Source organism: Neoarius graeffei, chromosome 22, assembly GCF_027579695.1.
Source record: "Neoarius graeffei isolate fNeoGra1 chromosome 22, fNeoGra1.pri, whole genome shotgun sequence".
Taxonomy (NCBI): domain Eukaryota; kingdom Metazoa; phylum Chordata; class Actinopteri; order Siluriformes; family Ariidae; genus Neoarius; species Neoarius graeffei.
This window is the reverse complement of record NC_083590.1, coordinates 17,405,747-17,431,136: the sequence shown is the minus strand read 5'-3', so window position 1 is coordinate 17,431,136 and position 25,390 is coordinate 17,405,747. Positions and strand designations below refer to the sequence as shown.

The window sequence follows — 25,390 nt, the reverse complement described above, 5'->3', positions numbered from 1 at the left end:
AATGGCTGCTTTTGGGCTCCTGTAAGTTGCTCTAAGTCTATTTTAGAACTCCTTTAGGACTTCTTTAGAGCTCCTTTAGGGCATTTTTAGATGTTCCTTTAGGCTTCCTTTCAGGTTACTTGAGGGCTCTTTTAGGGTTCCTTTAGGGTATCTTTATGGATCCTTTAGGGCTGCTTTAGGGTTCCTTTTTGGCCATATTTCTGGTTCCTTTGATCCTTTATTAGAGTTCCTTTAAGACATCTTTATGGATATTTTAGGGCTGCTTTACCATTCCTTAAGGACACCTTTAGAGTTCCTTTAAGCCTTTATTAGGGTTCCTTTCAGGAATTTTTATGGATTCTTTAGGGCTGCTTTACAGTTTCTTTCAGGCATCTTTTGGGTTCCTTTAATCCTTTATTAGGGTTCCTTTAGGGCATTTTTAGATGTTCCTTCAGGCTTCCTTTAAGGTTCCTCTAAGGATCTTTTAGGGCTGCTTTAGGCCTTCTTTAGGGCATCTTTATGGATCCTTTAGGGTTGTTTTAGGGTTCCTTTTGGATATTTTTAAGGTTCCTTTAGGACTGCTTTATGGATCCTTTAGGGCTGTTTTAGGGTTCTTTTAGGGAATTTTTAAGGTTACTTTAGGTATCCTTTAGGGCTGCTTTACGGATTCTTTAGGGTATCTTTAAGGTCCCTTTAGAACTGCTTTACACATCCTTTAGGGCTGCTTTATGGTCCCTTTTTGTTTTCACACATAAATTTGTTTTCACACACTTAAATTTTTTCTGAACTCTTTCTGCAAATCAACAATTATAAAAGCTTACAGTTTAACCTTTAACCTCTGTGTTGAACAGGGGATGTGGGTCGAAGTCAGGAAGCACAGAAAGAAGGCAGTGAAGGACATGAGGGGAACAACCCGAGCAGCCCAACTGCATCAGAGGAGTGGGACGGCCCGAGTAAGTTCTCTTTCCATCTCTAGTGATGTTGTGCTGCACTGTAGATATTTCTTTTAATTTCAAGGCTTTGTGAATTTGTAAGTCAACACCATGTCAGTAGATTTTACGCAACTAAGGCTGATGGAAATAATCATTAATGCAGCTTTGTTTTACACACACACACACACACACACACACACACACACACACACACACACACACACACACACAGTCATAACAGGGCTTCTGTATTGTGAAACTTGTGTTTTTCCCACTAAAATAAAAATTTAATTAAATTATTTAACACATTGATTGATTGATTGATTGATTGATTGATTGATTGATTGATTGATTGATTGATTGATTGATTTGGTCAAAATTAAGTGTTTATTATAATGCACATTAAAGGATCAATATAAATAATGAAAAATAATCAAAACAATACATATATAAGAATTACTAAGAGTAATTACAGTTTAATTAACAAAATATTGATCTTTTATAGATTGTGGCTATGTTTCTGTCTATTTTATATTTCTATAAAGTTTACTGGACCAGAAAAAAGAAAACATTAAATGTGATCAGCTTTAGCATGAGTGCTAATGATTTAAAACAAACTTGAATGTGGCTTTTAGTACAGCTTTCTAACCGCATCAAATCTGACATCATTCTGTGATTACACATTGCTTATGGAACACTAATCAGCATTTCTGATGATCTCCAGAGCAAAATGCCTCCATGAGAGATATCGCTCTTATCTGCTTTATATCTCATCACGATCACTGCTCTCTCTCTCTCTCTCTCTCTCTCTCTCTCTCTCTCTCCCTTCCAGCAGAACATGATTATCTGAGTGAGATAGAGTTTTTTTTTTTTTTTTAACAATAACGAGCCTCAGTGTAGTTTTTATCTGATTATGTTTTTTGTTCTGTTTCCTGGGTGAAATGTGAGCCCAGAGCTGTAATTATACTACTTGTGTGTTCATTATGGTGTGTGTGTGTGTGTGTGTGTGTGTGTGTGTGTGTGTGTGTGTGTGTGTGTGTGTGTGTGTGCGTGTGTGTGTTTAATAAGAGAAACACAGTTTTATGAGTGTGTACAGTGGGGCAAAAAAGTATTTAGTCAGTCACCAATTGTGCAAGTTCTCCCACTTAAAAAGATGAGAGAGGCCTGTAATTTTCATCATTTTCATCCTTTTTTTTTCGTTTCCGTTTCCGGTTGAGAGTGCGTCGTGCGCATTCTGGCTGCCGCTTCTCACCAGAGCTTTTTTTTTATTTTATTTCTTTTTCAATTTTCATTTTATTTATTTTTTTTCTGTGTGTTTGTGTAGTTTGATGTTTGTTTGAGTGTTTTGTCCGCCGGTTGTGGTGTAGCTCCAGACCCAGTTTGGGCGTCAGTTCCCTCCAGGCCTTGGTTCACTGTGGGTGATGCCTGCGCTCCCAGCTGTGGACTGCAGTGAGCTCGTTGCTCATTTTACATCGTGGTTGTCCAGCGCCCTGCGCTTTAACGCTTGGCATGGTGTTCCGAGCGATGTTGCTCGGTGGCGTCGTGGCGGCTGTGCCGGCGGTTTGGGACACACCAGCGCTCTGCGTGGCGGTGCTTCTCTGCTCGCTTTGTGGATCCATGGCGTGGTGTTCGAGCGATGTTGCTGGCGGCGTCACGGCGGCGGTGCTGGAGATGTGGGACTCGTTTTCATGTGCCTTTTGGTGGGACTGTGGCTGCTACACTACTGGAATTACATCTTGATCCCTACTTGGTGGACTTTTTACTTTGATTTTTTATTATTTATTCATTTATTTATTTATTTTTTATTGTTATTTTTTTTTCTTTGTCTATAATTGTAAAGCGTCCTTGGGTTTCTTGAAAGGCGCTATATAAATTTAACTTATTATTATTATTATTATTATTATTATTATTATTATTATTATAGGTATACCTCAACTATGAGAGACAAAATGCGAAAAAAAATCCAGAAAATCACATTGTCTGATTTTTAAAGAATTTATTTGCAAATTATGGTGGAAAATAAGTATTTGGTCAATAACAAGTTCATCTCAATACTTTGTTATATACCCTTTGTTGGCAATGACAGAGGTCAAATGTTTTCTGTAAGTCTTCACAAGGTTTTCACACACTGTTGCTGGTATTTTGGCCCATTCCTCCATGCAGATCTCCTCTAGAGCAGTGATGTTTTGGGGCTGTTGCTGGGCAACACAGACTTTCAACTCCCTCCAAAGATTTTCTATGGGGTTGAGATCTGGAGACTGGCTAGGCCACTCCAGGACCTTGAAATGCTTCTTACGAAGCCACTCCTTCGTTGCCCGGGCGATGTGTTTGGGATCATTGTCATGCTGAAAGACCCAGCCACGTTTCATCTTTAATGCCCTTGCTGATGGAAGGAGGTTTTCACTCAAAATCTCACGATACATGGCCCCATTCATTCTTTCCCTTACACGAATCAGTCGTCCTGGTCCCTTTGCAGAAAAACAGCCCCAAAGCATGATGTTTCCACCCCCATGCTTCACAGTAGGTATGGTGTTCTTTGGATGCAACTCAGCATTCTTTCTCCTCCAAACACGACAAGTTGAGTTTTTACCAAAAAGTTCTATTTTGGTTTCATCTGACCATATGACATTCTCCCAGTCCTCTTCTGGATCATCCAAATGCTCTCTAGCAAACTTCAGACGGGCCTGGACATGTACTGGCTTAAGCAGGGGGACACGTATGGCACTGCAGGATTTGAGTCCCTGGTGGCGTAGTGTGTTACTGATGGTAGGCTTTGTTACTTTGGTCCCAGCTCTCTGCAGGTCATTCACTAGGTCCTCCCATGTGGTTCTGGGATTTTTGCTCACCGTTCTTGTGATCATTTTGACCCCACGGGGTGAGATCTTGTATGGAGCCCCAGGTCGAGGGAGATTATCAGTGGTCTTGTATGTCTTCCATTTTCTAATAATTGCTCCCACAGTTGATTTCTTCACGCCAAGCTGCTTACCTATTGCAGATTCAGTCTTCCCAGCCTGGTGCAGGTCTACAATTTTGTTTCTGGTGTCTTTTGACAGCTCTTTGGTCTTGGCCATAGTGGAGTTTGGAGTGTGACTGTTTGAGGTTGTGGACAGGTGTCTTTTATACGGATAATGAGTTCAAACAGGTGCCATTAATACAGGTAATGAGTGGAGGACAGAGGAGCCTCTTAAAGAAGAAGTTACAGGTCTGTGAGAGCCAGAAATCTTGCTTGTTTGTAGGTGACCAAATACTTATTTTACCGAGGAATTTACCAATGAATTCATTACAAATCCTACAATGTGATTTCCTGGATTCTTTCTCCCCATTCTGTCTCTTATAGTTGAAGTGTACCTATGATGAAAATTACAGGCCTCTGTCATCTTTTTAAGTGGGAGAACTTGCACAATTGGTGGCTGACTAAATACTTTTTTGCCCCACTGTATCTGATTAAACAGTACTGTCTGTCTTATTATTATTAGCCATGTAGAAAACGTAATTGGTTTCACTTTTGGGCCATTAGTTCAGAATAGTTCAGCTTTTTCTACAGTACAGTGGTTTGAGGTCATAAAAAGAACTTGAGTTAGAAGAGCTGTTGTCATGGTGATGAAGTGGCTCAATGTCCGAGTACTTGACGTTGCTGGTGATGGGTTCCAGACCTGCAGGATCTCTACACTGATCGTACTGATGGAGAACCAGAATTTTTGTTTGGGACAAACAGGAAGTGGTTCAGGATTAACCACAATTGGCACCTTGGAAAAAGAGAATGAGAGACAGATAGACAGACAGAGAGACAGACAGACAGAGACACAGAGACAGAAAGAGAGAGAGTGACACAGACAAAAAGAGAAAGACAGCGAGACAGAGACACAAAGAAAGAGAGACAGAGAAAGACACACAGACAGATGGACAGAGAGAGAGAGACAAATAGACAGATAGACAGAGAGAGACAGAGAGACACAGAGACAGACAGAGAGAGAGAGAAACACAGAGACACACAAAGATAGGTAGACAGAGAGACAGACAGATAGACAGAGACAGATAGTCAGAGAGAGATACAGAGAGAGAGGGAGAGAGAGGGAGAGAGACAGATAGGCCAAGAAAGAGAGAGAAATAGACAGAGACAGAGCACAAGTGAGGGCGGCATGGTAGTGTAGTAGTTAGCACTGTTGCCTCACAGCAAGAAGGTCCTGGGTTCGAGCCCAGCGGCCGGCGAGGGCCTTTCTGTGTGGAGTTTGCATGTTCTCCCCGTGTCTATGTGGGTTTCCTCCGGGTGCTCCGGTTTCCCCCATAGTCCAAAGGCATGCATGTTAGGCTAATTGGTGACTCCAAATTGACCGTAGGTGTGAATGGTTTGTGTGTCTCTCTGTCGGCCCTGCGATAACCTGGTGACTTGTCCAGGGTGTACCCCGCCTTTTGTCCATAGTCAGCTGGGATAGGCTCCAGCTTGCCTGCGACCCTGCACAGGATAAGTGACTACAGATAATGGATGGATGGACAGAGCGTGGGAGACAGATAGAGATAGATAGACAGAGATAGCCAGAGGGAGACAGATAGAGAGAGAGAGAGACAGTTAGCCAGATGCCAGTGTCTTTGGTCTTTTTCCTATAAAGACTTTGTGTCCACAGTTTAAAGGAGAAGCCGACCCTGCACTCACCTCCTTTACCTACAGCTCACTTTCAAATCATTTTATCCATAAAAACATCCATATAAAATTTGTTCACCAGGATAAGCAATATCTATGATTAGAATCTCATCTCCCATATACTCCACGTGATGCCACTTTTTCAGAGGGATGATATTATGAATTGATAAACAGTGCCATATTTACAGTATGTGTGTATAATAAAGGCCTCAGACTGAATTCTGTACTGTTTCGGAGTGTGTACAATCTCCAACCCATCAGTTTCAGTGGGATATGTTGGGGTTACATCAAACCACACAGTGAGGCTGGAGTTAATATAATATTTCGCCCATGTGTCTGACACCGCCCATACAGTGGGGCAAAAAAGTATTTAGTCAGTCATCAATTGTACAAGTTCTCCCACTTAAAAAGATGAGAGAGGCCTGTAATTTTCATCATAGGTATACCTCAACTATGAGAGACAAAATGCGAAAAAAAATCCAGAAAATCCCATTGTCTGATTTTTAAAGAATTTATTTGCAAATTATGGTGGAAAATAAGTATTTGGTCAATAACAAAAGTTCACCTCAATACTTTGTTATATACCCTTTGTTGGCAATGACAGAGGTCAAAGTTTTCTGTAAGTCTTCACAAGGTTTTCCCACACTGTTGCTGGTATTTTGGCCCATTCCTCCATGCAGATCTCCTCTAGAGCAGTGATGTTTTGGGGCTGTCGCTGGGCAACATGGACTTTCAACTCCCTCCAAAGACTTTCTATGGGGTTGAGATCTGGAGACTGGCTAGGCCACTCCAGGACCTTGAAATGCTTCTTACGAAGCCACTCCTTCGTTGCCCGGGTAGTGTGTTTGGGATCATTGTCATGATGAAAGACCCAGCCACATTTCATCTTCAATGCCCTTGCTGATGGAAGGAGGTTTTCACTCAAAATCTCATGATACATGGCCCCATTCATTCTTTCCTTTACACGGATCAGTCGTCCTGGTCCCTTTGCAGAAAAACAGCCCCAAAGCATGATGTTTCCACCCCCATGCTTCACAGTAGGTATGGTGTTCTTTGGATACAACTCAGCATTCTTTCTCCTCCAAACACGACAAGTTGAGTTTTTACCAAAAAGTTCTATTTTGGTTTCATCTGACCATATGACATTCTCCCAATCCTCTTCTGGATCATCCAAATGCTCTCTAGCAAACTTCAGACGGGCCTGGACATGTACTGGCTTAAGCAGGGGGACACATCTGGCACTGCAGGATTTGAGTCCCTGGCGGCGTAGTGTGTTACTGGTGGTAGCCTTTGTTACTTTGGTCCCAGCTCTCTGCAGGTCATTCACTAGGTCCCCCCGTGTGGTTCTGGGATTTTTGCTCACCGTTCTTGTGATCATTTTGACCCCACAGGGTGAGATCTTGCGTGGAGCCCCAGATCGAGGGAGATTATCAGTGGTCTTGTATGTCTTCCATTTTCTAATAATTGCTCCCACAGTTGATTTCTTCACACCAAGCTGCTTACCTATTGCAGATTCAGTCTTCCCAGCCTGGTGCAGGTCTACAATTTTGTTTCTGGTGTCCTTTGACAGCTCTTTGGTCTTGGCCATAGTGGAGTTTGGAGTGTGACTGTTTGAGGTTGTGGACAGGTGTCTTTTATACGGATAATGAGTTCAAACAGGTGCCATTAATACAGGTAACGAGTGGAGGACAGAGGAGCCTCTTAAAGAAGAAGTTACAGGTCTGTGAGAGCCAGAAATCTTGCTTGTTTGTAGGTGACCAAATACTTATTTTACTGAGGAATTTACCAATTAATTCATTACAAATCCTACAATGTGATTTCCTGGATTCTTTCCCCCCATTCTGTCTCTTATAGTTGAAGTGTACCTATGATGAAAATTACAGGCCTCTCTCATCTTTTTAAGTGGGAGAACTTGCACAATTGGTGACTGACTAAATACTTTTTTGCCCTACTGTATGTGTAACTCCGCCCATGTGGGTAACTCCGCCCAACTACCGAATTCCGTCAGAGGTCGTTTGTGATATTTCCTCCTCACTATATGCACAGACCTCAAGTTTGAATCCAATCACTTCAACACACATTTTAATGAATAACAACAAAACAGAAGCTAATAAAATGTGAGTGTCGAAAACACGCGTCGAATAACATGCCTAGCTCAGAGCGTACACGTCAACTGTTTGATTTAAATGTTGTATGATATACTGTAGATTTGAAAGAAGGAAGAAGATGAAGCAGATGTTCAGTTTGGTTTTAGTTCCATATGGATTTTTATTCACACTTTCCCTCAGTTTTTGTCAGTGATGAATTAAACACAGCCCGCAGTGGAGATGCCTGTCAGCGGAATTAAAACACCACCTCATAATAATAAAAATGCTAATAATAATATAGATAATGACACTGATAAAAAGGCTAATCTACACTGAACAAAGCAGTGTGTTGCTCACTGATTGCTCGTGTTGTCGCCGTATTCAATTAGGCCGCTCTCGCTGGCGTATTAATCATCTTTTCAGCAAACAAGTCGGCATTAATTAAAGCCGAGCCGGTGGATAAAGACATGTTGCTGGATCATCATTCTGTTTATCAGCCATGCACACACACACACACACACACACACACACACACACACACACACACACACACTGCCTCTTAGCTTGGAGGAGTTTTTGAGCTTCGTATTCAAAGTGTGCCAAAAAAAAGAAACACTGGAATTTGTCTTTTTTTTTTTTTTGTTTTCAGCTGAAAGGATTTGGATTGAAAGTGAATCAGTAGAGAATGAATTGTATTCTTTAAAAAAAAAAGTAACTAGACGTAGATTGATGCACCATGCTTGCTTGAATTTTAATATTTAAAGTTACAGTAAATAACAGTGTTGTCCGTACTTATTTCAAAGTTTGTGGCGAAGTTTTCTGTTTATTTCACATTTATGGAAGGAGTCTCCAGTCATCATCGTTATATCTTGTCACACCACTGTTGTATCCATGGGAGAGAAGTGTTGTTTGCTTCCATTAGGTCTTGGTCAGAGTATGTGGGTCTCAGTTTTTATTGTAGTCAAGACCGCCTAAACCAAGACCAAGTCATGACCAAGACCAAAGTGTATCAAGACGAAGACAAGACCAAGACTTTGAGGGGTTGAGATCAAGTCAAGATCAGGACCAAAGTGCATCGAGACCAAGACACGACCAAGACTTTGAGGGGTTGAGGTCAAGTCAACACCAAGACCAAAGTGTATCGAGACCAAGACAAGACCAAGACTTTGAGGGGTTGAGGTCAAGTCAACACCAAGACCAAAGTGTACCGAGACCAAGACAAGACCAAGACTTTGAGGGATTGAGATCAAGTCAAGATCAGGACCAAAGTGTATCGAGACCAAGATGAGACCAAGACAAGACCAAGACTTTGAGGGGTTGAGGTCAAGTCAACACCAAGACCAAAGTGTATTGAGACCAAGACAAGACCAAGACTTTGGGAGGTTGAGATCAAGTCAAGACTAAGACCAAGGCAGAGCAAGATCGAGTCAAGACCAGGACCAGACCAGTGGATGTGAAGGGGGTTGGGGGAGGGGTGACAGCTTTTAACAGGAAGAACATTTTTGAATAGGCAGTGAGTCACGTTACTGGTTGCATTTGAAGCAGGGAATTTTACATCCAATGACAGTAATGATGTTAACAAATAAACAAATAAATCAGACAATTTTGTGAAATCCACACAGTTGTGGCTTTGATTGGTCTTGAAATAAAATCCCAAGTCCTCTATGTCTGAGACTGAGACAAGACCAAATAAAAATGCAGTCGATTCGGACATCAGACCAAGACCTTCAAAAAGTGGTCTTGAGACCAAGACTGTTCTCAAGTACTACAACACTAGTGCCAGTGAACATCTACAAAGGATCTGGTCAATGGTCTGTAGTGTCTCACCATAGGGACACACAGCACTAGTGATGAATCCCCACTTATGGAGATTGTCTCCAGTTTTGCCCACTTTTGCTCTTGCTCTATTCAGGGTTACCCAGTGTTTTCTGGTGAGAGTTGTTCTACTGGGCAGGCTTTCACTTAGACTTGGCAGGACCTAATTGGGTGGGCAGCAGTCACTCTGCCTCCACTTTATTGGTCACTATAGACCCCTTCGCATGTTTGTAAACAAACCGACCGTTGCCAGGATGCGCGCGCAGCCTGGACCCAGAAACAATGGCGCTGCCCATAGACCGGCATTATGAGCTGTCAGATTATGCAAAACAATTGTCGTTACAAGATCGAGAATGCTACATAAATAAGTTAACTCTAACAAGTGGACATCGCCTACCGGATCCGCATTTAATAAAAGAGTGGACGGACGATGTTAGTAAGTTCCCTGGTATACAATAGCCAGATATATACTCGTACCTTATTGACAAGACTTCAGTGTACACCCACGAAAAACTTCGTGCCTACAAGTCTTTAGATGCATATGATTATGTTATGTGCGGGCATGTACAACTTGATTAACAATGGGACATTCATATTCATTTTGTTTTAATCAAATTATGCCAGTGATGTGATGGCAATGTGGCTTTAGCTACAACAGCAAATACCGACACTAAACAGCAATTTGCAGGAGGTAATGGCATGAAAGGAATGATAGTGTAAAGAGTGCAGCTAAGAGAAATCAGAGCTGCGTAAAAAGCGAGAGGCAGAGACCAGAAATGAAACTGAATGGGGCGGGAGCTAGGTTAGAGCAGTCAACGTAAGTTGGCATTTAGAGTGAGGGCACACAATTTTACCTTTCCATCCTTGCTTTAAAATTGTGATTTTCGGCATACACAAATAATGATGGCACAAAATCTGGACTGCTTGAGTCAAGCGAGACCTCTCCTACAAACAAAATTGCATGCAAAGCTAAGTTAACATGCTAACAATATTCATTACATTGTGTAACTATGACCCAGCTAATCAGACAAACGTTACCAAAGTATTTTGCTACATCAATAAACGAAGACTAGAAAGAATAAAAAAGAAAGATTTAATAAATAGCCTGATCTTACCTGTGATGAAGTGGGCGCTGCAAACCCGTGCATTTTTGATAGTGCTTTCATCCCAGTCTACACGTTTGATGGCTTGTAGCCATAGACGTCGGCGATTTTTTTGGAATGGGTGAGATCCTGCTGGAATTCTGAACATTTTAACCCAATCACTGCTACGATTCTGACACCCGAAAACACAACAACTAGGCATTTCTGAGTCTTTTTTGGGTCCAGGCTGCGTGCGCAATTTCCGCTTATGTATGAATGACGTTTACTGCGAAGGGGTCTATAGACACAGCAGTATCTCTCCTTCCACTTTTCCAATCTATAGGCTGTGGACTGGGTGGCACGGTGGTGCAGTTGGTTAGCACTGTCGCCTCACAGCAAGAAAATTCTGGGTTCGAGTCCAGTGGCCAATGGGGGGCCTTTCTGTGTGGAGCTTGCATGTTCTCCCCTTGTCTGTGTGGGTTTCCTCTGGGTGCTCTGGTTTCCCTCACAGTCCAAAGACATGCGGTTAGGTTAACTGGCTACTCTAAATTGTCCATAGGTGTGAACAGTTGAGTGGAGAAAACCTCTATAATAATCCAGTAGAAGGCAATGGGAAACCACTACTGTAATGTTCCCTAGAAACTCTGATGGATGGACCTGCCATCAGGCAGAACACTAAAGAAGAAGAAGGTTGTGGGCTGTGTTTGCTCCAGGCCCTCCACTACTATGAGTCTACTGAGGAGTCAGTGCTTTGTAACAATGATCTGTGACCGAGTTTTCCAACATCTTCAGGACAGAAAAGTTTATGCTTTGTGGTTTCTCTGTAACATAAGAAGCTGAGTTTTTTGTTTTTGTTTTTTAAGAGAAATTTAAAAAATGAGAGAGTGGATAGGGTGGCATGGTGGTGTAGTGGTTGGCACTGTTGCCTCACAGCAAGAAGGTTCTGGGTTTGAGCCCAGTGGCCGACGAGGGCCTTTCTATGGTATGTGGAGTTTGCATGTTCTCCCTGTGTCTGCATGGGTTTCCCCCACAGTCCAAAGACATGCATCTTAGGCTAATTGTTAGCTCTAAATTGACTGTAGGTGTGAGTGTGAATGGTTGTTTGTCTCTATGTGTCAGCCCTGCGATGATCTGGCGACTTGTCCAGGGTGTACCTGGCCTCTCGCCCATAGTCAACTGGGATAAGCTCCAGCTTGCCCACAACCCTGCACAGGATAAGTGGTTACGGATAATGGATGGATGAATGGAGAGTGGATGGGGAATGAAAGTTTATAGCCACTTTGACATTAGTGAGATTAGGAACTTGTTTCAACATTAAATGTAACTCTAAACAGATAAAAAGTACTGTATAATGTGTCGTTCTTTAAATTTAAAAAAATGCTAGCTTTTGCATATTGCTGTAATACCAAAGAAATAAAACACTTCATGACATGCTGTTATGGGAAAATAATCGACTCTAAACTCTAATCGATATGAGATGCTGAACTTGGGGTTGAGGACATATTCCTGACTTTCCACGTCGGAACTCCAGGTTCGAGTTCTGAGTATCCCTCAAGCACTTCCTACACAGTCAGCAGCAATTCCAGCTTCTTGAGTAAACAGGATCACGTGAGTGTAAAACGTGTTTATTTTTGACACACGGTGAAATGAAAGCTCTGTAGTGCACCTGAGCTCTGCGTGATTTTGGCGGAGAGTCCATCAGGAAGTCACTCCACACTCCACAATCCTTTTCTTCTTCAGCTGTTTGAGTTCAAACACACTCAGCCAACCACACTAAGCAGCCATCTCCGTCTCTTTTTTCCTTTTCTCTCCATCCATCCTTTCCTCACTCTCGAAGAAATCACAGCGGAGAGGCGAGAGAAGTGAAACCCTACCACAATGAGCCTGAGAAATATCAGAGTGGTGGGTTTTTTTTTATCCCAAAGATGGGCCGTCTCCCAAATCCTCGTGCCCTATCAGACAAATTAAAGTAAATCAAGCATGAAATGAAGCAGGAGAGCCTGGAGATAAGGTTCCTTTAAGTCCTTCACTACAGATTAGAGAGAGGGAGAGAGAGAGAGAGAGAGAGAGAGAGAGCACGTGGGTAAGTAGTGGTCAGGGGGTTGGAGAGATAAAGAGAGAGACAGAGTGAGGAAAAGTGGACAGAAAAAAGTCAAAGACTGTTAATTTAGCGCGAAAAGGAAAGAAGGTACAGTGGTCAGATGTTTGGACAGAGAGAGAGAGAGAGGAGATGACGGTGAACTTGAACTTATGATGCTGTGCCTCCGTGAATTAGTCTACTCATTCTCAGAGCTATTCTATTCATAGCATAAAATAAAAGATTTGACCTTGGGGAAAGAACTATTTAAGGAAACTGCGTGCTTGCTATGTGATGGTCTGTTGCTTTATGATATCACAGTGCATTTCAAATAGGAGCCATATGGTTTGACTTTGAGGTCAGTGTATGAGGCATGGATACAAATACAAAATATGAATACATACAGAGTAGAGTACAAAAGTCTCAGGCACATGCAAAGAAATGCTGTAGAGCAAAGACACCTTCAAAATTAAAGAAATTAAATCTTTCTACATTAAAAAAATGCTATAAAGAGCAGTCAAAAAAGTCAAAGTCCTTCCTGTGCCATGCCCTGGGCTTCCCAGGCAGTCTCCCATCCAAGTACTAACCAGGTCCTTAAGGCAAATGTGGCAGCTCTGGTCTACGTTTCTATAGCCCTCAGCCTCTCACCTATTACATAGCTAGGGTTACAGTGGGGGGCTGGTCCTTTGGTAACTGCAAGAGTTTGACTCCCTACTCACATCTGTATTGTGGCATGCCCCACCAGATGGCAGTAGGTACCATTTTTATAATGGTCTTTGGCACGACTCGACCGCAAGTAGGTCTTACAATCTCCCAGTCAAGAGACAGACACACTAACCACTAGGCCAACTCACGGGACATAAAGAGCAGTCAAAAGTCAAAGTCCCTCCCATGCCAGGACCTGGCCTTCCCAGGCAGTTTCCCATTCCACTACTAACCAGGCCCTTAAGGCACATTGGGTGGTACCAATCTCAGTTTCTATAGCCCTCAGCCTCTTGGCTATTTATATACCTAGGGTTACAGTGGGGAGCCGGTCCTCTGGTAACTGCGAGAGTTTGACTGCTTGCTTGCATCTGTATCATGGCCCCTCACCAGATGGCAGTAGGTACCATTTCTGTGATGGCCATTGGTATGACCCGACTGCAAGTAGGACTGCACAATCTCCCAGTCGAGAGGCAGACACACTAAACACTAAGCCAACTTGTGGTATGCAAAGGGCAGCAAACACTAATAAATTAAAGAAGGTCAACATTTGTTGTGACGACCCTTTGCTTTAAAGATAAATGCAGTCTCAGGTACAATGAGTGCAGTTTTATAAGGAAATGAGCTGTAGGTTTTAGAACCAGCCATAGTTCTTCTAGTCACACTTGCTTCTTAATTTTTGCAGTGAAACCCAGTAGCCTTCATTATGGTTTTTTTTGTCTGAAAAGTATCTCTCTTATGCAATATGCTCAAACATTTTTTCTGTAACATTTCATTTTGTGCTGGAAAACTGTTTGGAATCTAAAACATTTTTGTAATGACTCTATAATGTAGAAATCTATCCATCCATTATCTGTAGCCGCTTGTCCTGTTCTACAGGGTCGCAGGCAACCTGGAGCCTATCCCAGCTGACTATGGGCGAGAGGTGGGGTACACCCTGGACAAGTCGCCAGGTCATCGCAGGGCTGAAACATAGAGACAAACAACCATTTACACTCACATTCACACCTATGGTCAATTTTAGAGCCACCAATTAACCTAACCTGTATGTCTTTGGACCGCGGGGGAAACCGGAGCACCCGGAGGAAAGCCACGCAGACACGGGGAGAACATACAAACTCCACACAGAAAGGCCCTCGCCGGCCACTGGGCTCGAACCCAGGACCTTCTTGCTGTGAGGTGACAGTGCTAACCACTACACCACCGTGCCACCCTTAATGTAGAAATCATCAAATAAAAATCTCTAACAAAGTTTGTACTGAAAAAAAACCAGGGTGCCTAAGGCTTTTGCACAATTCTGTATATTGCTTGAAGTAAACAGATAATTTGTTCTAAACAAATACAAATACGAACACAGATAGAAATAGGAGGTTCATTATTTGCTTTATTTTGTCAAAAGAAAGTTTGCCAGAAAGGATCACAAGGTATGTGGTTGAGGCTAAAGATGTAGCGCTACAGAGGAGCACTAGTGGGAGGTATTCCATCACCCTCAAGCAGACAGATGTGACACTCATAAGGGGAAAAAAGATGTTTATTTACAGCATACATTCATTCATCCTTAGTAACTGCTGGTTCGGGTCATGGTGATTTATCTGCAAATTTGTTTATATTTTGGGAAATAGGACAACAAAATGTACAAATTTATCATCAGCAGGTACAAACAAAAAAACCTGTGCCATCGAGAGTTGAAAAAAAAAACCCAACAATAACAAACAGTCTCACGTACATTATATTGAGCAGTTATATACTGGAGTGATGTAGCTGAGGTTGAGGAACTGTCAGCCAGAATTCACATACCACGCTGACACATTTCTACCTCTGAGCATTTGCGAGTGTTTTAGTGGACATCATAGGACAGTTCATATTTAATTTAAAAGAAAAACTTTCCTTTTTAACATTTCATTTAACAGTTCATCATACAAATATCCTGAAGATCCTGGGAAGAAGAAAACTAAGTTCTAATGAACTTTGCATTCTACTTTATTTTCAGTGATATATTGTGATGAGGTCACTTTGAAAGTGTAGCACCATTACCCAAATTATAGACTTAAAATAAATTACATTATTAATTCAAAAGAAATACATTTTATTGAAAATTTTCAAACATCCTTAATGTGCGCTCATGTTAACTAAACTAAACTGACAACTAAATTGTTCTAAGATTTAACTGAAGCTGTCGTTTTTTGATAGTGAATAATAAAGATTACAAATTGTATTCGATTATGGCATTTTTCTTGTACAAAATTACATTATTACAATTTTTTTATATAATCCAAAATGCTTTTCCTTCTGTAAAGATTTAAATCTCTGTTATTAAACTGTAACTTTATTTTTAAACTCTTTTTTTTTCCATGACTCTTTTTTTGCAGGAGAGCTGGAGATGGTGCGCATCGGAACAGAAAAAGGCGTTCGTTCCCGTCAGGTGCTTCCTCCAGGCACCACATGGGGGCCGTTCTCTGGGAAAATAGAAAGATCCACCAGAGGAAATGATGTCGTAAGGCTCTTTTTGATGATTAACTCATTTGCTGCAGGGCAAAAGGTTATATAATGTGTCACGTAATAGCGCAGTGCTGCTGAATTCGAATCTTAGATCAGAATATTAACTTGTTATGGTTTATGTCATAACAGCACTATAACTTTACAGGAGCTTGTACAGTGGACAGTCCTCATGCAATGTGCGAAATACCTGGTTGCGCCGCGCAACCACATTTTGCTTGGCGCAACATAATTTAAAACATTTTGCAGTAGGGACACCGCTTTTCCCCTGCCTATTAGCTGTACAGCAGCGAGTTGGGAACTACAAGACTTGGACACACGTAACACGACCCGCATGGGAAGTGCCGCTATACGGTATGTGCCGTTACCATGGCAGCAGCCCTGGCGACAGCCCTCAGATGTGGCACCTGGACTGGGTGTGCCCGCTTACACGGCAAATTCAATTAACTGGCCACCAATCACAGCCAACAGTGGCGTCAACAAGCGGTAACGCCAAGTCAATCACCAAGAAGCGCGAAACTTGACGAATAACCCAGGAAACTGCGATGTTTCCCGAGAACTCAAAATATGCCCGTGATTGGTTGTATACAATAAATGGAAATTTCTGAACTCCCGAGCCTCGGTATCAAATTTTCTGGAAAAGTTTTGTGAGCACTTGTCGCTTGTAAACATGGCAGGGACCGGACAAAATACCCTATTCAAGTATTTCGCCAAGGCGTCAACCAGTCAAGAAGAAGATGACGACGTGGAAACTGTTGCTCCTACTCCAAGTGTTGAGGGACAACGACAAGGGGCAGCGGTGGAGTCAGACGCCGACACCGATCGTGAGGAAACGACGTCGGGGGAGCTCGAGCCTCCCAAATCCAAGTGCAAACGTGTCTATAACTATGCTTTTCAAGAAAAATGGTGCAAGAATCGGCTGTGGCTTCGTCACATCATTGACGAAGACGGTGAGAAGATGGTGTGTGACGTCTGTTTACAGTTTGCACCAGGGGGAAAAACCTCCTTTGTCGATGGTTGTAAAACTATGAAAATCACCAGTGTAACGGTTCACGAGGCCTCTGATACACACACGGCTGCCGAGAAAAGAAAGAGAACCTCAGAACTACCGTGTCAGGTTCGTAATAAATTCCATTTATTTCCCATCAAAATTCATTTTAAATCGTACAAGGGCTGGGTGATTCCGAAATACGTTTAAAAATAAACCCTATCATCATATCTCTGCGTAATTTTCTTTGCATGGTTTAATTTTACCACATGAAAACAATGTTGGATTTTAAATAATTTTAAACTTGCGCAAGGCAAAGTAGGTCACTCTGCGCCCATGAGGGCGAGACAGCTATCAGCTAACGATTCAATGGGGGACAGTCTTTTTTTGTGCGTGCCTTGGTGCATTTTTGTAGGTTAATTTGTTGGCACATTTTGATTCTTTTCATGAAAATAATTATCCCCCCATTTTAATAGACTTTCCTAAGAGACTCTTTGCACAGTATTAAATGATGCCCAACTGGAAAAATAGCGTATTTACTGGACACTTCTTTTTATTATAACCTGTAGGAAAGGCCCTTACAACGAGCTATACAAAGAATGGAACAGCAGGAAATTTCGCAAATGCAAGTATTATTCCGCTCAGCGTTCTACTTGGCGAAGACTAGAAGGCCCTTCAGAGACTTCAAAGGCCTTGTGCAGTTGCAGAAATGCAATGGTGTCAGTGTTGGAGCCACATATTTGAATGAAAAAAAAAATGCAAGAGCTTTTGTTATGTACATCCATGAAGCAATGTTTGCTGATCTTAAGATTGCAGTGGCTTTTTCCAAGTTCTTTTCCATCCTATGTTCTACGGATTCATCCAATGTTCAAGAGGAGATTGTGTACATTCAAATCCTTCAAGACGGTAAACCAGAAACAAAACTCGTTGCATTAAAACCTGTGCAAAAGGCAGATGCTGAGTCAATCACATGTGTTGTTGTTGAAGCTATGGAGAATGATCTACGTGTGACTGATTGGCGTGATAAGTTAATCGCTGCAGGTGTCGATGGAGCAAATGTAATGATTGGGCATGTTTCAGGAGTTGTCACTTGGTTGAGTAGTATGTCTTCCGGCAATCATGTTCTGGGCCTTCATTGCTCAGGTCACAAGCTTGAACTGGTGTTCAAATACACTCTTAACGAGGTTCAGTACTTCAGACATGTAGTGGACACACTCCAGACATTGTATAAGTTTTACAAGAATTCTCCACTGAACCTTTCTGGCCTGAAAGCAACAGGGAATGCATTGAACCTCACAGCTCTGAAGCCTCTAAGTACAGTTGGCACTAGGTGGCTTGGCCACACAGAGAGAGCACTTAGTGTGGTAGAAAGGAGCTATGTTGCACTCATCACATACCTTGAACAGGTGGTAGAGACTGGCACTGGTGACATCAAGCCAAAGGCCAAAGGTCTGCTACAGACTTTGAAGTCATTAAAGTTTATGTTTATGCAGTTCCTCCTCTATGTGTTCACATTTCTGGCACCCCTAAGTGCCAGTTTCCAGAAGAGAGATGTCACTCTGGAGGTGGTGACAACAAAAGTCACAACAGTGAGGACGAAGATGGAGGAGCTAAGTGAGGACAGAGGAAAAGTGAAGACGAAAATGATGGAGGGGTGGAAGAAGACGATGAAGGAGTAAGGTACAAAACACTCTCTCTGACAAGGGGATGGGCAAGAGAGGAGGCAGTAGTGGAGGAGGCTGTGCAAGTTTTGTCTACCATCAACTACCACCTTGATAGCCGCTTTAAGGATACGTTATTGAGTAATGATGTTATCCATTCAGTGCTTGTGTTTGATCCCTCTACATGGCCACCTACTGCTAAAGAACTGGCCAGCTATGGTGAGGAGAAGATATCTACCATCTTCCATCACTACAGAGTTCCACTAGAGAAGGCTGGTCACAGTCTTGCTAACTGCCTTGTTCAGTGGGGTGAACTGAAAGTCATCGTCAGAAGAAAGTTGTCATTTGGCCGTATCAAATTTCTCGACCTGTGGCAGAATATTATACACGAACACTCTGAAAGATTCGCGGATATTCTGGCACTGGTCCAAATCATCTTGTTGTTGCCAGTATCTCCAGCTGAATGTGAGAGGGGATTCAGCCTCATGAAGAGGGTAAAGTCTGACTGGCGGAACAGGTTGCGTGCAGACACTCTCACTGGCCTTATGGCTATTACACTCTCTGAAGAGGAAGTAGACACGTTTTCTCCTGATGATGCCATTGGATGATGGTGGGCAGCTGGCAAGAGCACACACTGGCCAAGGACTGCACCGTATGGGAGGAGGTGCAGGGAAGCCGATCAGTCTCCAGACTATACCTCTTCAGAATCTTCAGAATCAGAAACTGAAGACTTGTAACTTGTTAAAGGTAGCATTGTTAAAGGCTTTTAGTTAAAAGCTATTAGTGAGGTTGTTAAAGGCTGTTAGGTAATGTATGTACTTAATTTGAAAAAAAAAAGTCACTTGTAGGTGGAGCAACCTGAAAGTTTGACGTGCAACCTAGTTTTTGAGCCAGGTTGCCCACTGGGCAACCTAGCTCAAAAAAGTATTTCGCACACTGTCATGTACATGTAGATGTGCATAATTAACAGTTATTCCATGAAATCGAGTCATACATAAGCTGATAGCTGATGAGTCGCGTAGCACCGAGTTGTCTATAATCCATGTACGACGAGATTGAGTGGAAAATAATTGTTTTATTCTATCCACATTCACTGGATTTTGAGAAACAGAGCATTTTTATTTTTTTGCAATTTCGATAAATAAAAACTTTATACAAAATGTCTGACAAAATCATTTCCGCTTAGAATGTAAACAAACCGGCGAAATGACAGGAGCAATTTGTGAAAAATGCTATAATAATAATTCTTGAAAAATAAAAAAAATATATATACGTTCTTACCATCAAATACTTTTATTCCATATTTTGTTGCTTTTTTGTATTTTTTGGTGTTTTGTTTTTGAGTAGAGTTTTTACTTCGTCCTTGGTTGTTTGAGCGACATGCTCCGCCATTTTGTTTTTCTCTACTCTCGGTATATGAGTTGATACCCTAGTAATGAAGTAGCCAATCAGAGCACACGATTGCTCATATCCAGTGAATGTGGGTAGAATAATTGTTGATATGGTGAACTTTTCTGGTTAAGGAGTTTTTTTTGGAAGGAGTCTCCAGTGTCAGAGGTGAAGCGACACATTGAAGCTTTTCAATGCAGCAAAGTAACAGGAATGAACTTGTTTCCAGGACATTCCAGAACATTCAGTGTAACTCTAAATGGATAAGTCTCACATTTTGTTCATTAATTCATGATAAAAATAATTGTTGTCAAATTGTGGTGGTAAAAGAGGAATAAAACACTTCAGGATTTGCTGTTTCTGGGAAAATAATCAACATCGGTGTGGGACAGTGACTCAGTCACAGTAAATCTTTGTGTTGTGTGTGTGTGTGTGTGTGTGTGAGAGAGAGAGAGAGAGAGAGAGAGAGAGAGAGGTGAGTACACTGAGTACAGTGTTTTAGTGTCCAGTAAGGAAGAGGTTTGAGAGAAATAGAGCGTGCAGAGTGCATCGTGTGTCAGAGAAAGAGATGAGTGAAAGTGTGTGTGTGTGTGTGTGTGTGTGTGTGTGTGTGCGCGTGTGTATGTGTATGTGTGTGACGGGTAATCTGTGCCCGTGGCAGGTTCCTCTCTCTGTATCACTGAGCTTTTGTTGTTGCTTCTGTCAGAGTGGGGAAAGGCTGATGGAGGCCTGCGCAGACCTGATAAGGAGAAAGAGGATTCAGCAGGAGAAAGAGAGAGAGAGAGAGAGAGAAATAGGAGTGTGTACTCTCTCTCTCTCTCTCTCTCTCTCTCTCTGCCTATACAGTAGAGTAACACACACACATTCTGTTCAGGTAAAAACGATCCATTTCGATTTTATACTTTTCATGTGTTTCATTTTCTACTTTTTATTGTTTTCTTTAAAATCCTTAAATTCTTTAAAAGGGCATGATTCGTGATATAAGGTGGACCAGAAGGCTGCAGGTTGTTGTACTGAATATCAGCACGGTTGTGATTCGGCTAGAGGTCATAACCTTTTGTGTTTTTTTTTTACGTGTGAACCTTATGCAGGTTCACTGCTAAGCAACAGTCACCGCACATCGCAACAGATGCAGAAAAGCCTTGTTCAGAGCTTCAGACTCAGATTTGAAGCCACACACAGATTCTTTAAATTCTTTCTCTGCTCGTCTCAGGAAGCAGTGTGATGTTGCTGATAGTGAAGGTACAATGTGGCTAAAGATCAGAGCTCACACTTCACCTGCTGCTCTCTCACACACTCCCAAAATCCCCATGGGGACGAGACGGGATTAGAGAGCTCACTAACAATGAGGTCATTCAGAAAGACATGTGTGGTGTGCGCACATACACACACACACACACACACACACACACACACACACACACACACACACACACACACATACACACACGTGCGCACACAAACTCTCTCTCTCTTTTATTTAATCATTTACCAATGACTAATACATTTTATCAATCTATTACAAAGTTTGGGAAGGTAATAAACAAGCTTTTGTTCTTTATTGAAGGAATATGCTGTTATAGGAAATTAATCAAAGCTGCGGTTGTGTAATGAAGCAGAGTTACTGCCCCAAAGTTGGTTATTTTTTCTGGTTACACCTTCGTGTCTTGAAGTGTTTTATTCCTCTTATTCCACAGCAATCAGCCAACAGTTACAATTTTTAATATAGCCGCAAGCAGCGACGAAGGGCCCAAGTACCTCCAGTACACCAAATCTGGCATGAATCCAGCAAACTGCCTAGGAGAAGAACGTCAAAATGTAACACGTGTCAAAGTGCACAAAACCAAAAATAACTCACTTCCTGTTGAGTACGGCTAATACAATGTACCTGACAGTTTTGTTCATCTTGGGGTATCCCACACACCTACAAAATTTGACATGGATAAGTGAAATTATATACTGGGCAAAAGTCTCAATGACATGTGGGGGCAGTATGGAGTCCCCCGGACACACCCGGTGCCAAGCTTCTATCCATGAGTAGTGGTGGCCAGGACTGATGTGTCTACCAAATTTCATGAGTTTTCGCCCATGGGAACAACCTCAAAAATAGCCAAGTATTGAAGAAAAAGATGGAAGAAGAATGACAAAAATAACAAGAATCCTTAGGAAAACAATAGGGCTTTGCCTTATCTAATTACAGTAGTCACATTTGAAACAAGTTTGTTCCTGTTATCACTTATGATTTGGCAGCTATAAACAGTCGTTCCCTCACCATATCTTTACCAAAAAAAAAAGCAGTCTGTCATGTTACTGACAAATTGCAAAGCATAAACTCCTCTGTCGGGAAAACTTACCTGTGTTTAAAAGTGTGTTGGAAAATTACAGCTTTACATCTAATCATTACAGAGAATATTAAATAAATGTATCTTCATGAGAACAAAAGCTTTCCCATGATGCCATATGGAGAACGAGTGATTTTATATAATGCTGTGATGTGTAGCTCCACTACTATCAGAACTGCAGTTCTAGAAAATTAATCAGCACCTTCTGACCAATCACAATGCAGAATTCAACATCGCTGTGGTATCAGGAAATTTATGAAATTACTTACATTACTTCCTGTTTAGAACTTGAGACTTGTGTGATTTTACTCATGACTGGTTTCAGGTACCGTTGGTTCTGACTGGAGGTCCACAGTGGCTGAAGAATGTGACGTGGGTCAGCACAGAGGACTTGAAGAGTAACTGTGTGGTTTATAGTAAAGGTAAAAATAATTTATTTCACCATTTCCTTCTCGGCCTCGTACACACCTGCTGCTGTTTCAGATGTGTTTCCATAAAATGTCAACAATCACATGCAAGAGTGTAACCTGATGGATCCAGGACCCTTCTGTGGCTGTCAGTCACAGTGAAGGAGGTGTGGCCTTTGTGCTTGTCACTTACAGTTAAGGAGGTGTGGCCTTTGTGCTTGTCACTTACAGTGAAGGAGGTGTGGCCTTTGTGCCTGTCACTTACAGTTAAGGAGGTGTGGCCTCTGTGCCTGTCACTTACAGTTAAGGAGGTATAGCCTTTGTGCTTGTCACTTACAGTGAAGGTGGTGTGGCCTTTGTGCCTGTCACTTACAGTTAAGGAGGTGTGGCCTTTGTGCCTGTCACTTACAGTTAAGGAGGTGTGGCCTTTGTGCTTGTCACTTACAGTGAAGGAGGTGTGGCCTTTGTGCCTGTCACTTACAGTTAAGGAGGTGTGGCCTCTGTGCTTGTCACTTACAGTTAGGAGGTGTGGCCTTTGTGCTTGTCACTTACAGTGAAGGTGGTGTGGCCTTTGTGCCTGTCACTTACAGTTCAGGAGGTGTGGCCTTTGTGCTTGTCACTTACAGTTAAGGAGGTGTGGCCTTTGTGTCTATCACTCCCAGTGAAGGAGGTGTGGCCTTTGTGCTTGTCACTTACAGTGAAGGAGGTGTGGCCTTTGTGCTTGTCACTTACAGTGAAGGAGGTGTGGCCTCTGTTCTTGTCAATCACAGTGAAGGAGGTGTGGCCTTTGTATATAAGTCACAGTGAAGGTGTGGCCTTTGTGCCTGCCACTTACAGTGAAGGAGGTGTGGCCTTTGTGCTCGTCACTTACAGTGAAGGAGGTGTGGCCTCTGTTCTTGTCAATCACAGTGAAGGAGGAGTGGCCTTTGTATATAAGTCACAGTGAAGAAGGTGTGGCCTCTGTTTTTGTCAGTCACAGTGAAGGAGGTGTGGCCTTTGTATATAAGCCACAGTGAAGGAGGTGTGGCCTCTGTTCCTGTCAGTCACAATGAAGGAGGTGGTCTCTATTCCTGTCAGTCACAGTGAAGGAGGTGTGGCCTCTGCACTATCTCAGACAAGTTGTTTACATTTCAGACAACCACAAATGCTTTGAAGGAGGAAATGTATTTAATATCAGTTCTTTAAAATCAGGTTTTTCTGTGAACAAACTTAAAACACAGCTTTATCCCCTGACTCCTCCCTGCTGTACTCACGGTTTCATTGAGCATAAAGATAACTCTATTAGCCTCTCTTTTCTTCTCGACTGTAAAAATTATATTCCTCCTAAACTCCCTGACTCTTTCATTCATCTCTAGTGGCTTAATAGATTAATCTCTCCATGAAACATGTGTAAGTTTGTGGAGAGAACATTTCCAGTGCAGCGCAAAAGGACCAGAGGAAATAAGAGATTTAAGAGCTGTTATCGCTCTTAATCAGAGAACAGAGAGACAGCGGGGAGAATAATAGCCAAACATCTCCAGCAATGTCATACTTCATTATCAGCACAGTGGAACAGCAGCGTGCCTGCGAGGAGTCAGGAGTTTTAATTACAATACATCACAATGAACTGAAGGGAGATGAATGAGGAGTTGTTCACAAATCATTGACGGATTGAAAGGAAGCTGAGCGGTTGAGGAACAGAGAAATGTTACAGAGAAACTACAAAGCGTAATCTCTTCTGTCTCTAAGGTGTCAGAAAACTTGCAGTGACAGCTTTACCTGTTACAAAGCACTGACACTGGAGACTCCTTACGAAGATGCTTCCTTGGAGAAAAGTTCACCTTATCAAGGAAACCACAATATGATAAAATCTCATTATTGTGTACTGTGACAGAATTTATCACAGTATGGCTATTATATATGTCATTATATATAATTGTGGGTATTACCCATAATGCACTGTGAGCATAAGTAACTGATAAGACAGAAAATTGTAATATACAAATAATTGTGTAACATAAAAAAGCATTATAGCTTTCTAGGTCATTTTTTATCATGTAGCTGCAAGTTGTTTGTGTCTTCTCTGATGATTCTGTTAATTTATGTAGAGGATTAGCTGGCAGGCTATAAACAAATACACTACAATACTAGAAAGTGCACGAGTGGTAAAAGCAGAGGGAATAAAACGGTTAAGCGTGTGTTTTATACCTGCTCTCAATCCAGTCGGAGTGATTTCGGCTTATCTCGAGTGACTGTCACGCTAGAAGTGTCAGGTGCTGCAGGGAGGAGGGAATATGTGAGATTATAGAGCTGCCGGATGCTACGAGGTGTCGTAAATCCCGGTTTGATCACAGCAGATGAAGGGATGAGGAGGTGACGAGGCTTAAAGGGCTGAAGCTTCACTTCATTCTGGTCATTAGATAGTGCACACCTCATCATCTGGGCCTCGGACTTATCATCTTTCTCTCTATCTGTCACTCCGCCCAGCTTATACGCTCTCACCTCCTGTCTGGGAGAGTTCATGGCAGTCTGTAACTGTAATGAAATGAAAGGGAAATGGGAGGATGTTGTGGTTCACGTGAATCATGTATGAGTCACTCAGCGGCCACTTTAATAATGTTCTTGATTCTAAGACCCCTGTTCTTGGCAGCAGGAGTGGAACCCAATGTGTTCTGCTGTTGCATGCTGAGATGCTTTTCTGCTCACCACGGTTGTAAAGAGTGATTATATGAGTTACTGTATCCTTCCTGAACCAATCTGGCCATTTTCCTCTGACCTCTCTTATGCATTGTTGAATGCATTTGTTTCCACCCAC

At 42.2% G+C, this 25,390-nt stretch overlaps 1 protein-coding gene across 1 annotated transcript in view; it reads left to right on the top strand.

Moving 5' to 3' along the window:
• Nucleotides 1-25,390, top strand: part of zfpm2b (zinc finger protein, FOG family member 2b) — a 74,559-nt gene that overhangs the window by 14,171 nt on the left and 34,998 nt on the right. Inside the window, exons 3-5 of the mRNA XM_060903925.1 lie at nucleotides 831-932; nucleotides 15,683-15,807; nucleotides 22,515-22,611. Of these exons, the coding sequence (XP_060759908.1) occupies nucleotides 831-932; nucleotides 15,683-15,807; nucleotides 22,515-22,611 (324 nt within the window). The remainder of the gene's footprint in view (nucleotides 1-830; nucleotides 933-15,682; nucleotides 15,808-22,514; nucleotides 22,612-25,390) is intronic.